The sequence below is a fragment of the Lichenostomus cassidix genome, chromosome 12 (assembly GCF_008360975.1).
Source record: "Lichenostomus cassidix isolate B80296 chromosome 12, HeHo_3.0, whole genome shotgun sequence".
NCBI classification, from domain to species: domain Eukaryota; kingdom Metazoa; phylum Chordata; class Aves; order Passeriformes; family Meliphagidae; genus Lichenostomus; species Lichenostomus cassidix.
In genome coordinates this window covers 13,356,815-13,373,674 of record NC_139493.1, presented here as the reverse complement: position 1 = coordinate 13,373,674, position 16,860 = coordinate 13,356,815, and the positions used below count along the sequence as shown (strand labels likewise).

The window sequence follows — 16,860 nt, the reverse complement described above, 5'->3', positions numbered from 1 at the left end:
CCCAAAGGCATCGATGTGCTGCATGCACAGAGCTCCTAGCCCTCGATGACTACATAGGCAGAAAGTTAACACATGATGTACAGCTGGAGAAAGAGCGACAGAAATTTTGGAAGACAGCATTCATATACTGCGTAAATCTCCCTAAAGAGCCAGGGATTGCATGCAGAATTTTTTTCAATTTGGGTGTTAACTACTTGAATCCAGTTTCATGTTAAAATTAGTCTGAACCCTCCTGCCTTTTAGGTAATGATTTGGAAAAATTGCCTCTTTAGGCTCTCTAGTTATTAAAAGCTCCAAATCATTCAATTTTGGATTGTTAAGAGACAAGACTTAATTTCAGAGAGAAAAGGGAATGATCAAATTCAGACTCGCAAACAGAGCTACCAAGCCAAGGAATATACAGATTAAGAGTTTGAATTAGTATCAAAAGGGATATGAGATATATCTATGCATATTTTTTTCCATAATATATGGTACAGTATAATTTTTTTTCCAATTAGCATCTTATCATCCAAGACCCCAGCCGAGGAGGATTTTAAACTAACTCACAGGGAAATATCTTTCCCATGAGGTGAACTTGATTGACTTTGACAAGATATCTGGTATCTCAGCCTCAGCTGACTGCTGACCTGTACTGCAGTCAAAGTGTGGAACTAATTTCTTGTCACAGATCATTGCAAATACTAAGAAGAACTTATTATTTCTCCCCAGAAATTTTAAATTAAACTGGGTAGAAACTGGATTGGAAATAGAGGCTAAACTTGAGGTGGTGCTAAAAACTCCACTAGTCCATCAGCTAGAGTTTCCTCCAAAAACTTTGCCCCAAGAAGCAACAATTATTTATAACAACCCTAGTTCCCAGTCTGTCTCAGGATAGCAGTTTAGTAGATAAATTTAGATCTTCCTTGAGTATTGAGGCTTTGCTTGTTCTCACTACATAAACTAAGGTAATGATTTTACATCATTTATCTGAATAGTAAATGCTATTGTACTTGCATTTTTCTTGTATCCAGCATGTGGAAAATATTAAACACATCCAATTGTTACGTAATGTTATATGATACATATATTGGTGGCATAGAAGATTCAAAAAGAAAAAGGTGTTCCATATGTATCTGTGTTGATACTATAACTTTGTTCATTTTCATACATGGTAGCAAACTATTTAAAAAAATACACACATTGTTCATCACATTAGTTACTTAATAGCATTTCTGAGCCATTAGATTTAAAAAAACAAATCTATGCATAGGTTTTATAAATTTATTTTGTGAAATTAGTTTGGGCATTATAGATAAATAGGTAGAAGCACTAACAAAGTGCTTATCTGAAATAACATACTGCAATCCATGAAAGGAGACAAACAATTGGATTTTGTTATACCTGGAATATTGTTTTTTAGAGGGAGTACCCTTCATTTTGTTATGGTTCTGTCCATCTGCTGTGCAGATTCAAGCAGGGAGAGATATCTGAAAAAGAGAAAACAATTTCTTAGCAGTCACATTTGACATCTTGGCTTTCCTTAGAACAATTACTTGATTTCTGCCCAGCCCCTCCTCCCACTTAAAGACATTAAGCTGATTAATGGAATGCCACTAACAGGAATTAGCAAAAATAGCATTAGATACAATACAAAGTATCTGAATGAAAAAAAGACCTGCATCTAAACTCATTTCAAAACAATCATAGTGAAAATTTGTAGGCAATCATGTTTTGAAGAGTAAATGCTTTATGTGAGTACCAAAATTTTACACTTGATTTGCTAAATATGGATAAAACCAAGAGAAGGAAGAAAATGAGGTCTGTTCAGACTGATCACAGCAAATTCATTACGCTGAAGCAGTGTCTTCCAAGTTGAGGTTTAACCCGAGAGGATCACTTATGTGTGTCCTGTATGCAATTGTACAGTTGTTTGCATACAGAAAACAGAGGCCAAATCTAAGAGCTGATGAAGCAGTTATGAGGCTCTCTGGGTACTGTGACAGTTTTACACTTCTCTATGGGATCTCTTTAGGCCTACCTTGATGCCTGAGCCATGGAATTCTCATTTTCCAATTGTTGCTGAGCTGAAAGGCTTAGCAAAGAGTGGTCTCAGTGCACACCCCACCAGTGCATCTCCATTCTGTGTCAGCAGCCCAACAAAGTTGAGTCTGTCCAACTCAACAGGAGAGTGTCAGGGAAATCTGTACTCTGACTCCAGACCTCAGATAAGATCCAATATAAAATTCCATGTCTTTATAAACCAAGATGTGGAGGTTGCTATGCTTCAAGCACAGCCTGTTTGAAGTCAGCTTTAACTTGACTCCACTTCAGCCAAGAATATCTCAGGACAAAACCTTTGAAGCCAGGCAGCTTTGAAAAGCTCTCTGGTGTTCTCTGCACTGAGTAGAATAAATAGCCTGATCTGGGGTTTTGTGAACCTCTCTTGTGTGCTTCAAAGAATGCAGGGTTAGTCCTACTTCACAAAATAATGATGTCTGTCGGATTTTTACACCTGTCAAGAGACTGAGTTTGTCAGTCTGAACAATTCTTAAGATGCTGAGGCAGATTACAGGTAGCACTAAGCAAACCCACCTGCTGTGTGTCTGTTGGAATGTTATGAAAAGAGGAAGGCAAGATCAAAACCTAAGGAAGCTAAGAAACTTAAAACAAATTTTAGAGGGTTAGAAACATTGTGAAAAGTCAAAATAGGTTCCTGCATCAGGGCATTGTATCTGTAATGGTACAAATGCAGAATTAGAGGTTTTTTTAAAATCATTAGGCCCAGTTAGAGCTTAGATTAATTGCAAATTGAGTTTGCAACAATTTTCCATAAAAGAATACCAGGTGTACAGAAAAGCAAGACCTTGATTTGCATACAGTTGCCTATGAGGATTTTTCTCACAGTTACCACAGATAGGGATAAATGAGATTTTAATGATTTCTAATTGATGTTTTAGATTGAAGTTTGCCATCTGCTGCTATGTAATACTAAGGGTTCTATCTGCTGTAAACTTTTTCCCTGTTTCACTTCAGTCTTGGTCTCTATTTGTGCTGTGTTGTAATGATAGTTGACTCCACCTACAGCACAGCTCACAGGATAATTCATCCAAATGCCACTTGAGGCAGTTTCAGGCTTACCAAGTTTGTCCAATCAGCTCAAGATAATTCTTCAAGACTGAAGACTCACTAACATATCCCTTTAAATATAAAAAGCCAAACAAATAATGCATAGTACACATCTACTGTTAGGGTGAAACAGAATTTAGGGAGTTGAAAAATACTTTGTCCTTGATATTGTCCATTATCTCATCTGTCCTCTGGCTGATGTGATGGACAAACTACTGAGAACTGAAATTCAAAAAGGTGGACTATATCTTTGAAAAGACAAAGGGCAAGAAGGATGGTGCTTGGTGGTGTCCTGGCAATAGGTGTTATGAAGGCTAAAAGCCTCATGGCCTCAAAAAGAGACTGAACAAGTCCATTGAGAGCCACTAAGTATGACACCTCCTTTGGTACAGTGCATCCCTGAGCCACAGGGCAGGGGATTCTTGCAAGACAATTTGCTGAGGGTTTCAGATGTGAAATCTCCTTGAATTCCTGGTGTTGCTTTAGTGCATCTGGAATTTATGACTTTAACTCCTTATTCTGCACTTTGGGTGAGAAGTCAGCATTAATCCCTTCAAAGGAATATATCTTGGTTTTGAGGATGGAGATTTTCCTGTTCTCAGATATTACCCAAGCTCTGTCTCAGTTTTTAATCAGAAGGCAAATCGACTCCTTTAATCTTTCTTTAATTGGAAGTTATGGAAAATGCCATTTGACATGCATGGAATGAGCAGCAAACTTTTCCAAAAGGAAAGGACTTCTTTTTATACTTTGATCTTTGGTATTAATGCAATCTGAAATATTACTTCATGAATAGAAATTACAATGCATTACTTCATTAGAGTTTAATTCTGTCTAGAGTTAAATAGTAAAGTTGCTGAGTAGTGCAGTGTCAGGCTGTTGTTTTTAGGAGTTCAGTCTTAGATTAGGCCCAAGGTGTTCTGCTAGGTTCAGGTGTTCCTGAGTTGTGGAATGCCTTTGAAATAGTTCAGCATCTGCTCAAACTGAAGCATCTCTACTTGTACAGGTTAGCTGTGCTCCACAAGGCATTAGTGCTAGATAGATTAACCTGAAACATTGGGCTTAAAATCCAACTGCGTAAATGAGAAACGTTTTCTTTATGTGTTGCACCTTATAAAGTGAATGCAAATCACAGTTGCTCATGCTAATAGAGCCTTTATGACAGAACATGAGAATTTCAGCTTTGCTCCTGCATTACTAAGTTCACAGAGTGCCTGGCTGCTTGAAAATGCTCTTTGTGAGCAAAAGCAGAGTATGGAGTTGTATTGCAGTGATTTCCAGAGCTCTGTTTTTTGAGCTCTGCTCAAAATAAAATTGGAAATATTAATCTCTCAGGTTTTTCAAAATGATACGTAGCAGGAAAATGTTGTTACCAATAGCAGATGAATTTATGTCTTCACTCTGAACTTCTGCAAGGGCCCCTTTGCAGAACCTGAGATTGATGTATAATTAAAAGACAGAGGAAAAAATAAAAGAAGTAATTTTGAAAAATGTTTGTTCCCATGTTTAGTAGTTCTATTCCAACAGAGATGTTAAGGAGAGGAGTCAAACCTGACTGTCAATGGAGCTCAAAACCTAATCACAAATTTTAGATACAGCAAACAACAGTATTTGCAGAAGAGAAAAAAGAATTGCAACTGAGTTTTTCTACAATGCCATATGTAATGTCATTGTCTGCTGAATTTCCATGGCTGTAAAACATCTTAAGAAGAATCTTATGCAAACTTGTCAGTATAAACAAAAAAGCCAGTATAATTCCTCTTCAAGAAGAGCCATTTTCAAGAAGCTTAATGTCAGAATTATTTTTGTGACTTATCAAAATGTCTTTTTGCACCTGAATCCTACACACAAAACCAAACTTCCCCATTTTAAAATATCTGTTTTTCTCAATAGGCCTTTTATATCTCCATAGGTATGTTTCACAAGTTCATCCTTTGATAGGTATATTGAGCTGGCTAAGAATAGGAAGTGGAAGAGTTCTTTATGGAAAACCTTGTGTGAGTCTGTAAGAAGTGTATTGAAAGCTCAGTTGCCTCAACCTCACTTAAAAAAACAATAATCAGCAACAACTTTTTAAATTTCATTCAGCCTTGATCTGTATGTAATTTATGTTTGGAAGTTTTCCTGGAATGTTTCCATTGTGTTTCAAAAATTTGTTTTCATTTTTCATTTTCATAAAATTGTGTTCATGTTTTTACAGAAATTCATTCTCATTTATTTCTTTTTGAATTGATTTAAAATGTCTGACTGGATTTGACTGGTGTATTTCAGGAAAAAACTGTTGGAGTTCCATGTTACAAAAAATAATATTGTTTGTACAGTTGAGGTAGACATTGTTTATTTTCTCAAATGATCATTCATGTAGATAGGATACATATGAACTAAAAATCCTAATATTTCAGTGTACTTAGTGATCATCATCTTAATTGGAGATCTGAAACTTGGTTCATGTTCTCAGGTTTAAAGACCAGAACTGTTGCAGTGCTCCCGTTATGTTTGATATTATTTCTGATCCAAATGCTAGGTTCACTCAGCATTTTGTTTTAGGGTGTGTGTGTTAGAAATGCCAAGTGAATGTTGCCATTGCCTTCTTGCTCTCATTGTTTTTCTTTGATTACCAAAGGAATGCATAGAATGTAATCTAACCTGAATGATCAAATTCTCCTCTCTCTGACTCTTCATTGCTGTTAATACAGTGACCTACTCTATAAGATCATCTTATTTCTTGCAGATGAATGATGCAATGGGATTTGAATTGCCATGGGTGTATTTTGTCAGTCTCGTCATCTTTGGGTCATTTTTCGTACTAAATCTTGTTCTTGGTGTATTGAGCGGGTAAGCATACACCTTTTTCATCATGAAGGCAGAGTCCTGAATTCAGTTGCCATGAACACACAGGTTATCTCATACAGGTGAGATTTCAGTTGGGATGACATCTTTTAATAAATCTCTGTTGCTTCCTCCTCTAATTAGAACACCAGAAATTTTCTTATAGCTCTCATATAAATAACATACAAACACCAAAATTGGAGTTTAGACCTGTCAGTACATATTCTTCATGTCCTTTTGGCAAAGTTATAAAAAAGACTAACAATTCTCATGCACTCATTTAGATGTTATTTCAATTAATCCTCTAAGGTATCACATCCACAACAAAATTTGGGTAAGTAAATTTTAACAATTGTTCATTCATTTTTCTAAGATCTAGATAAGCCATGAACTTTGTGTCAAACCTCCGTGATCTGGCAGCTGCAAAAAGGACTCTGCTGTTTAATGAATGACTGAATCATAACTTATTTCCTTGCGTTTTACAGGTAAATGATGCAATAGGATGTGAGTGGCCATGGATCTATTTTGTTAGTCTTATCATCCTTGGCTCATTTTTCGTACTTAACCTGGTTCTTGGTGTACTTAGTGGGTAAGCAGTTGAGTTAACCTTGTGTATGCTACTGCTACTTGTAAGATGGCCTCTGCATTTACTCCAGCTGCTCAGCAATGGCTTTTTTGCATGCACTTGAGATTCTTATGTCATCCTACCAGTGTTTGCTCTTTGGACTGAACTGTGTGATTCGAGTGCCTGCATCTGTCTTGACATCACCTTCACCATGCTTGCCAAAAATATTCATTAAATGAGCCACTAATCTCCTTATTCTATAATATTCCTGCAGGGAGAAAGATTTTGTGCACAGAGGTGGGTGATGCACCTGTACAAATATTCTCCCCTGTTGTTATATACAAGTGTCTTTTCCTGAAAGACCAACTTTTGTTTTTCTCCAAATAGTCACAAAGTAATTGGGGTGTTATTGAGGTTTACCAGTCAAATGTTTTGCTCAAAATATTGCAAAATAGTTATAATAAGTGCTTCAAGATTTGTCTTACAGAGAGTGAGGCTGCACTACCCTGACAGAGTGTTCAGTGGTTCCTGGGCTGTAGAGCTGTGAACTGCTGTTGACAACCTGCACCAGGAACTGATCTATTTATCAATAATGAAGTATGAATTTAATATAGTCATCAGTGGGATGTTGTCACAGCTTTTTGTTGCTCTCCAGGCTCCAGCCAAGAACTAAAGTCATGTCAGTTCTAGATGTGTAATGTGCATCAAAACTGTAGTTTATGGCAAGAGTTTGCCAGCTTTTCTTTTTACAAAAAGAACTCCTTACTTGAGGTTACAACCCTATTTCCTTTACCATTTCCTGATTTCTAGTACACTTGAGCTGGGGAAACTCCAGTTTGTGGTAAAGAAATTTTTGGATAAATATATGAAAGATCCAGCTAGCATTTGAATGCTGAGAAGGAAATCATTATGGGTGTATGTATTAGTTTTTAGTTATACAGCAAACAGGATTGTTCTGGCAGTCTCAGGCAAGTTGTGCCATCTTTGTTAGCCAACAGAAAAATTTCTCTTGCCTGGAAAGCAGCCTGACACTGCAGCTGATGGTGTCTGGATGCTGATAGTGTGGGCAGCCCTATTCATGGTTTGCCACATCATATCCATTGTGCCTGAAAGAAACAATATTGCTTTATTATATTCCTGGAAATCAGATAAGCAAACAAAATTTCCAGGTGTTGATGTAACTATGTTACAAGAGCATTTTTAGCTGATAAGTGCGTTCACAAGGTGCTTTTTTAAAATCTTGAGTCATTTATCCATGGTAGATTACTGTTGCACACAGGAAACTAGGGAAAACATAGTTTTACTTTACTGTCAGAGTTGCTTTACAAAGCAAATGTTTAAAATCAAAATGGTAGTGCCAAAACCACACTGCTGATTTTCAGGTTTGATTTCTTCCTTCCAAGACCTATCCTGTAAATTCTGATTTACACAGTCTAATCAGCTTTGTTTTATCCAAGGACAAATGTGTAAATTTTTGCAAAACTAAGGGCCTGGCATGTAACCGGGCTGGAAAATGAAATAAGAAAGAGAAGGACAGATAAATGAGAGTAGTTACAGAGTAATTTATTTCTTCCTTTGATGCTGTTACCTAACATTGCTGTGTGACTGACTTACCTCTGAAGTCATTAGAAGATCAAGCTCTCACATTTCCTTCTCTGGCCCTTAAGAATGGTGTAAGCACCAATTAGTTTTTTCCTGTCCTGTGAAGGTGTCTGGTAACAGATAATGAATATTCCTGTTTTTCCTCCCATGACTCAAATTGTTATTGGTTCCAGATTTTTCTGTTGTTTAAAAAAAAAAGGAAAGTGACACCAAATTTGGTGTTTTGTTGTATGTGTTAATGCTTTTCCTGAAGTCATGGAAATTGAGATAATCTTGTGAATCAGTTTAGTGTTTGATTTAATACATTTAACATGCTATATGAGTTTTGCAACACTATGGTACGTATATTTTTTGGAATATGGAGTAGTTTTTAGCTGCCATTCCAATCCAGTGAGGAGGTGTCCCCTTGTCCTTGGGTTCCTTTCTGCAGACAAGAAATCACCACTGATCTGTAGTTATTGTATGACCCACAGAGCTCTAATGCTCCTCAGAACCCTTGCTGGCTTCCCTTGGATTTCCAATGCACAGAAAGGGCAGTGACAAGTGGGATGTGAACTCTCCTTAAATTCATTAAGCTATTAATTGCTGAATTAATTTTTCTGCCATAGTGTCAGCCAGGGTCAATTGAGTGCTCAGGGTGCTTGATGAATTGTCTGAATCCATGTTTGCCCTAAATACATGAAAGAACCTTCCTAAAACTCCCATTTTTTGTTTTCTTTCTGAAGAAGATGACACTAGAGAACTGAGACAAATGATGTGTAAATATCACCAAGGACTGACATTGAAAGTGGAAGGAGAAAGTCAAAGGGAATACTCCTAAAAGATACTTATCATGGCAAACTGATGTTTGGTACAGAAGTGAAGAGAATGTCCTGCCATACTTGTTTGCAACTCTGACATACAAGGGCCAGTGTGGAATACTGTTGCTCTGATTTATCTTGATCAGCATATGACAGTTGCATATAAATAATTTGCCCCATACTTTGTTTAGACCTACTGGTCTAGTCTAAATTTTATGGATAAAATTGATGTACTACTAAAATCCAATGGATGTTTTTGTGTTTCTTAGTTGAAAGTTAATATTTTTCATTCCGAGCCAGGCATTGAATATGTAAGACTTTTTTTTTTGTTTTTATTTAAAATTTATTAGCCTTTATATTTTATATTCTTCAAACCATAACATGAAACTTGGTTTGTGATAAATCTACAGATAAATTTCACTAAACCAATCAAATGTCAAGAATGTAAAAATTACGCTGACTTACTTGAAAAGCATGGCTTTGCATACAGATTTTGAAAGTGGAATCTGAATGCCTAATACCTTTTCTGTATGAAAGTGTTGCTTCCTGTATATCAAGTTATGCTGTGTACATTTAAATCTGTTTGCTGTTTTGATCTGTTTGTGGTTTTAAAATATTCAGTTGTACTCTTTGCACTCCTTTGTTATTCTGTGACCATCTGCCCCTGTGTATTTCTGTAATGCCTCTTGTGCACTGCATGTTTGATGTATTTAGATACTGTAAAATGGATGAGAACAGTGATTTGGCAGATCTTTTGTTTTACATCTAGCTCTTCTCTGAAGGTGAGTATTTCCTGGTGGTCCATGTCAGTCTTGCCTGCAGAACGTGACATTCTTAAAAATAGAGTTCATATTTTTAATATCAGTTGTGCAAATGAATAGAAACAATGTGAATATGGAATCTGCATGTGGTAACTATTGTAATTTCTGCATGGAAGCTGACTGTGGTGATTGCTTCTTAAGTATTCCAATGAATAACAAGGATGGAGAGAATTCATAGGCTTGAGTTAATTCAGCTTTTTCAAAATACTCTAATTTTTACTTTGTATTAGACACTAGAAGTATTCATGTTAGTCTAAAAGTAAATTCTCTGAAGGCATGAAATACTAGGCACAGAAATTGGGAGCTCAGGACAGGCCTCCTCCAAATATTCCAGTGTAAAAACCAGAGCATACCATGGCTATTGGTGCAAGAGAGTGAGCTGAAATTGAAAGTGAAGTTAGAAATTATAAGGTTAAGGTTATTATAAAGTTTACAAATAAAGATGGAGGATGCTCATCCATCCTGAAAGTGTTAAAATTTAAAATAAAAAAAAATAAAATAGACATGTCAGTAATTCAGCGTGTATTAAACTGGTTTGCTAAGAACAGAGGAAATAATAAATTATAAAGCTTCCTAACTTATTTACCAAGAGGCATGGCTTTTAATGATGCATGATAATCTATTTCTGAAGATAGTCCTTATCATTAAGGGGTAAGTTCTGCTGACAGCATTTTCTGCTCAAGGCATTAGTACTTCTTTGGGTAGCCATGGGAACAAATAAAACCTTTCAAACACACTTAAACAAATCTATAAGTTGAATTTATTGCCTTGCAAAAGGACACCAAAATATAAGCTTTGATATGTCCTTACATCCTCCGACTTGTGATCTTGCAGGTTACTAAGTGAATGTTAATTTTTTCAATTTCTTTCCCCCAGTAATATTTGCAGTGTATATACATAGGGATTCTAAAATGTACTCATCCACCCTAATCTCACAGCAATATCTGTCAATTAATGTCCTATAAAATATGTTGGTGCAGATAAGCTTATACACCTAAGAACTCTTTTCTACAGTATATATGGGAAAAATCATAGAAAAAGACATTTGAATAATGATGCACCAAATGGAAAAAGGCAGTGAACTATCATCTATAGCCTTTCAGCAAAAAGAAAATGAACTGGCTTTGACAGTGTTCCTTTTCACAGCAGCAGGAAGGTCTAGTGAAAAATGTAGGATAAAAATTATTACTGAAAATCTAAGTCCTTCCCCTAGATAAACTGAATATACATTGAAATCAAGGAAGGGGGACTCCAGCTGTAGCTCTCAGGAAGCTATAAGCTGAAGCAGGCTCTTAATTTCTGTGTCCTGGGGAAGGTGAAACTCAGACACAAATAGATACAAACCAAGGAAATGTTGTTCTTGACTGATCAATTGAATATACTAACAGTAATTAATCAGCAAATACTTTCAGCTGTATACAGCAGTAACTAACTGTCTGCTTTAGACAGAAACCACTGCAGTCAGTGGGGATAGTTCTGTACTCTTGAATAAGAACTTGGAGGGAACTGATTTTATTTCAGTCCTTCTGAACTTACACCCACCAAGGTTTCTAACCAAGGTTTCTAAGGGATTAGTCCTGTGAGGTGCTTGCTGGTGAGCTCCTGGCAGGGAACAAACCAGTTCCAGAAACTCTGTAGAGGGGACATGTCCTGATGGTTCAGGTGATGGCAGGGTTTGGTTCTGTGCTCAGAACTGCCCCTTCTTCCAAGAGATCCAGTGTGTCCTCAGCCAAATGGGTCTTGACCCAGGACAGGAGTGGCACATCTTAATATGCAGATCTAATATTGGTCTGAAACGTCAGATCTCAGTTTTGTTGCTCTGTCCAGTGGTTTGCTATCTGGCTGCTCCTGTAGCACTCATGTGCACTCTGGCACAGTAAGGCTGTCTAGGCTCTTTTGCTCCACAGAGCTGGTGCTGGAGCTGTTGAATGCACATTTTGTGAATTGCTAATGAACTGCATAGAGATAGCCGTGGGGAGGTAATACCAGCTTGCATTTCCCCATCAAGAGCCCAAGACTCCTTGCTCAAGGAAAATTCCTGCTAGGAATACATCCTGCTAGGATGTATTTTTTGTCCTACAGAAATAGTTCTAGTGTTCAGCCTATGATTTTTTTTTGCCCTGAAAGTAGGGGTGACAAATGTGATGTATACAAATCTCCTGTAATTAAGGATGTGATGTTTCTTGACCCTTTTTATGACTCTCCACATCTGTTACACTTTACACCCAGCTGTGAGCTGTTGCTCATGCTTAGCTGTACACTTGAAGTAGTTTTAGTTCTCTGACTTGAATCTGCTAATTTGTTGGTTGGAATGGTTATCACAGTGTGAAACCTCTCCTGCAAGTCTGGTGGCCAGCACTGTACTCCTGTGAGTACATTTTGGTTATTATGTGACTCTTTGTGCCGAAATGAGAGTCTGTTGTCTGATTGGCAGTTCCACATACAGAATTAGCTTCACACTTTCCACCTAGCAGACCCTGTGTGCAGTGAGCTCCGTACTGCAGGAGATTCATTCTCCCTCCCACTGCATTTGCAGTGACACAAAAGGGCAGGAATATGGCTAATGAAGGATTTGTATCCTGGTTTGTGCTTAGATATCAAAAGCACCCATTTGTTTCATATGCCTAGAGATGCACAGGAGTTTCAGCAACACTCATGGTGCTGCAATGGCTCCCTTATGAAATGAATCTGGCCTTTAGCATGGGAAAGCTTTCAGCTTGTGGGAGGCTGGTAATGGGTGTCTCTAGTTATTACATCTGGGAATATACAGAGAAGGGAGAGTATACCAGAAGCATTTCAACAAATTGTCTTGGGGCTTTTGGTTAATATGACCCTGGCTGTCATTTAAGGTGTGAGAACCAGGGAGATGTAATTGAGTCCCAGCAGGCACTCCCTGCTGCCACTTCCACCTTGTTGCATCAAGCCATTCCCAATTGATGCGTACCAGCAGGAGTTATTTCACTCTGCTGAAGAACAAAAAATCTGGCATGATTACCCCAGACTATTGAAGCATGAATTCAAGCCCTGCATTTTATATGCTTCTGCCTCAACAACCATTGATGATGATGGTGTTGTGCCTGAGCAGAGAAATGAGATCATCTTTCTGCAAGGAGACAGGGAATTTTTGGGCAACAGAAATAAACCTTCCATTTTATACTGTAGGTTAGTTATCACTAAAAGTAAATGAGATTATGTAAATTAGTCTCAATCAAATGCTTTATTTTGTAAGTGATGCAGCACCCCTGCCCAGAATACTTTCAAATGTCAGCTCCAGGTCATTTTATCAAACCAGAATGAAGTATGCGTTTCGAAGTTAGCTCTTAGTACAGGCATTTGAGAATTCAAATATTTACAGAGCTTAAGTCCACTTACTGCAATTAATGTGCAGTTTCCTGAGCCTGTCAGCTTCACAGGCTGCTGGTCTGAGTGCTGGGTTGATGGCAGGGAGGCCAGTTCAGGCCACCAGTGTGGCCACATCAGTCCCTGTCCTGCCTACATTGCCAAAAGCTTTTCCCTTCTGCCCTGGGCCTACCCTTCCCACTCCACAGCCATGAAATGCTGCACAGGCAGCCTTCTTAGTCCTCCTTCCAGGAGATCAGCCAATGTCTCTGTATCTGTATCTAAATATTCAAATATCTTTTTGTCCAAATGTTATTGTCAGAAGCTTTAAAGAGTCAACACCTCTCCCTCTTCTCATCCCCATTAACTTTTTCAGATAACCTTTTTTTTGGCCCAAAAAAAAGAGGCACCTTTGTTTTGCTAACAGAAAACTTATTACTTTCCAATTCTATTAAATTCTCCTTTCTTATTTCATGGCATTTAATTGAAAGGATTATGTACATATGTGTCTAAGGATGTCTGATCATTGTGGCTGTGACAGAAAAAAATAACCATAGAGCCAGATTCCTCCCTCCCCTGAAGAAAATTGTATTCTTGCATGTTATAGTTCCTTACAGTCAAGTTTTAAAAATAAAATTAAATTTTTTAAACACTATGGACATAAGCACCCTTGCATCTCCCCCTACTGATAAATTGCAGCAGCCCATAACAAGGCACTGTCTGACTTCTGTGCAGTATTAAAGGGAAAGGTCAGAATTAGCTGTGTGTATAAAAACCTAGGTCTAATTCTGTGCATGCAGCTGTTTTAATGTGAAGTCAGAGTTAGAGTGGTTCAGCCATGGGTGAAGTGCTGTTCAAAGTATCAGCCTTGCCAGCTGATTAATTAAAAAATTATTTCATTCACTTCACTCTACATAATAGCAGCAGCTTTTGTTTTACTTTACCCTCACTTGTCACACATCCATTGAATTAATGAGAAATACCTGAAGGACTTTAATAAAAAGGCCATGAATATTTAGTAAAAGCCAGCAAGGCTTGTTACTTCTCATTTCCTGCTATGCCATGATAGCTCTTTCTCCAAAGCTACTGCCTCTGGGAAGTGAGTCATGAGTGTGTTGCCTCAATCAGGTGTAAAGGACAGTCTCTAATCCTCTCTGAGAGAAGCTTAAACCCAGCATTCCATAACCCAAACAGTTTCTTACTGACTTGTGAAATTATTCTATTTTTTTAAAAGTGATTATCTTTCAGAGAGATCTTTCAAGCTCTCTCATTCACAGGCAGTTTTGTGATGAGATGGCCTCTTGTAGGTCCTCGTCCTTGGATGGGAGGTGAAGGGGAGCAAATGCAAAGCAAGCACTAGCATTCTTCAGCTTCATTACAGTGCCATCAGATGGAACAGGATGATCCCTGTGTGCCAGACTGAAATGCTGTTGAATGAAGTCCTCAGCTGTAAAAGATGTAGTGCCTGCCTCTTAGCTTTTGCAGCAGAAAGCTGTGTAGCTTCTGCGACATAACATTAGAAAAACCCGCAGCATCTGAATAGTTGTATGTAAACAGCTTAAGACTTCAATTTACTGATGTCCTCTGAACTATAAATTTTTGCTCTGGCATGTTTAAAGACCAAAAAAAAAAGCCAATAAAAACGAGTAAGAAACCCTCTGGACAGATTATGTCTTTGCAATTCCAAATAAATAATGTATGTCACCAAACTATAATATCATATTGAAAAACTGAGACTTTCTGTTATTCTGCTGTTTTCTTAGCCAGCATTTTTATTGATAATTGTTTTATCTTCTTAAAATATTTTTCTGTCTTATGCTCATTTTCTAATATTTTCCACTTGAAAAAGGATATTATTGAGTGCTTTAATAAATTTCCCCTTAAGAGTGTATTAATTAGAAAATATTTTCAAGTGAAATTTTCCAATGCATAAAGGAGTTGCAAATTCATAGTAAATGAAATTACTCTAGCCATTTTTTTTAAAGTTTAAAGTAAACCCTATTTTAAGATTAATGTGGGTAGCAATAGGGCAAGAGGCAAACAGCTTAAAACTGAATGAAGGCAGTTTAGATTAGATATTAGGAAGAAATTATTCACTGTGAGGATGGTGAGGCCCTGGCACAGGCTGTCCAGAGGTGTGCTGTGGTTGCCCCTGAATCCCTGGAAGTGTCCAGGGCCAGGCTGGACAGGGCTTGGAGCAACCTGGGATAGTGGGAGGTTGTCCCTGCCATGGCAAGAACATGGACTGAGATGATCTTTGACGTCCCTCACAACCCAAACCCTTCAAGGACTAACATGTTAGTCAGAACAGGCTTAACTTTAAACACTGAATTGTATGTACTTAGAGTACAGTCCAGAAGACACTTGTCTGCCCCCAATTCTGCATATTGATAGTCAGATAAATTAGAGTGTGTTTGATGCTTCTAGCAAAGGGGTTTACACATTTGGAGCTGTGGATCACACTGAAAGTTGTAATAATGTTAGATGTGTAGTAGATGCTGTGGTGGGAGAATATACTTGTTAATTGTCTTGAGTCATATGTTATTCAGGGAATCATAGATTTATAGGGTAATTCAGGTTGAAAAAGACCTTAGGAGACTATTTGACCCAATCTCCTTGTCAAAGAGCATTATTTCTTTATTATCATTCATGATAATTCAGGGATTGATCCCAGTCATGAACTGAACTGGACAGACAGGCTAATACCTTGTCTTGAGACTGGGGCAGTGAGATAGAGAGCTGAGTTTCATATAAAGATTCTGTTTCTGATCTGTGAGAACAGGACTTGTAGATTCTGTTACAGGGAGCAAAAGGGCAAAACATCCAGATCTCCAACAGTACAGGAGTCTGTGTGTGGTATTGTTAAGGAAGAGCCCAGTAGTGGAATTCTGGAATGCTGTATGTTTGGACATGGCCAATGAACTGTGTCTGGGAGAGGAAGGCTTTTAGAACTGGCTGTCAGAATTTCCTTTTCATTGAAACTAATGCTTAACTGTGAAATTACTTCATTATTGCAAGTTAGTTTCTATTTGTGCATAAAAGCAATTTTAAAATCTGCGTAGAAGAGCAGGTAAAAAAATGGGGGGAACAGATTTTTCCCTTATGGGAAGTGTCAAAAATACTGCTTAATTTTTGATTAAATCTTAAAAGCTCTGAAAGCTGAGATGTAATGTAGTAGGGATTTGCCATGACTTCTTTGCACCTCTACCTTGTTTTCAAAGCAACGCTCAAATCTTCAGTGTGTTTTTTATGTCACTGCTTTATCTGCAATGTCAAGACCTTGATCAAAATGCTGGGGAGTTTGTCAATCAGTGTTTTTTTTCTGCTTTATCTGCATTTGATAGAGAATTTTCCAAAGAAAGGGAAAAAGCCAAGGCGCGAGGCGACTTTCAGAAGCTACGTGAGAAGCAGCAGCTTGAAGAAGATCTGAAAGGATATTTAGACTGGATTACCCAGGCAGAAGACATTGACCCTGAGAATGATGAAGAGGCTGATGAAGAAGGCAAGAGGAACAGTACGTATTCTTTCCTCTCTACTTCTGTGGGGGCAGTTTGACTCCTTCTGGAGGTGTTTCACTGCACTGAATGCAGCCTGTCAGTGCTTTCCCATTCCCAGGCTGCAGGAGTGTTGGTTTAGCAGAGCAATTGTCTGTTAATGTGGTGATGCTGAGACATGGAAGATAATTTGGAATCTTACAGTAAAATTCTGCTTGGGGTCCATGTATAAATCACTGTCTGCATTCAGTCACTACTGAGACTTATAAACTTTGCTTTATTTGTGTTCTGGAAAAAGTTAG

At 37.8% G+C, this 16,860-nt stretch overlaps 1 protein-coding gene across 13 annotated transcripts in view; it reads left to right on the top strand.

The window, feature by feature from the left end:
* Positions 1-16,860, top strand: part of CACNA1D (calcium voltage-gated channel subunit alpha1 D) — a 165,991-nt gene that overhangs the window by 72,466 nt on the left and 76,665 nt on the right. For 10 of the 13 annotated variants that reach the window (XM_085072741.1, XM_085072735.1, XM_085072738.1 and 7 more), the window contains exons 8-9: positions 6,423-6,526; positions 16,409-16,578. In XM_085072741.1, the coding sequence (XP_084928867.1) occupies positions 6,423-6,526; positions 16,409-16,578 (274 nt within the window). Of the gene's footprint in view, positions 1-5,839; positions 5,944-6,422; positions 6,527-16,408; positions 16,579-16,860 lie in introns of all 13 variants that reach the window. The other 3 variants (XM_085072745.1, XM_085072740.1, XM_085072734.1) reach the window with 1 other exon arrangement.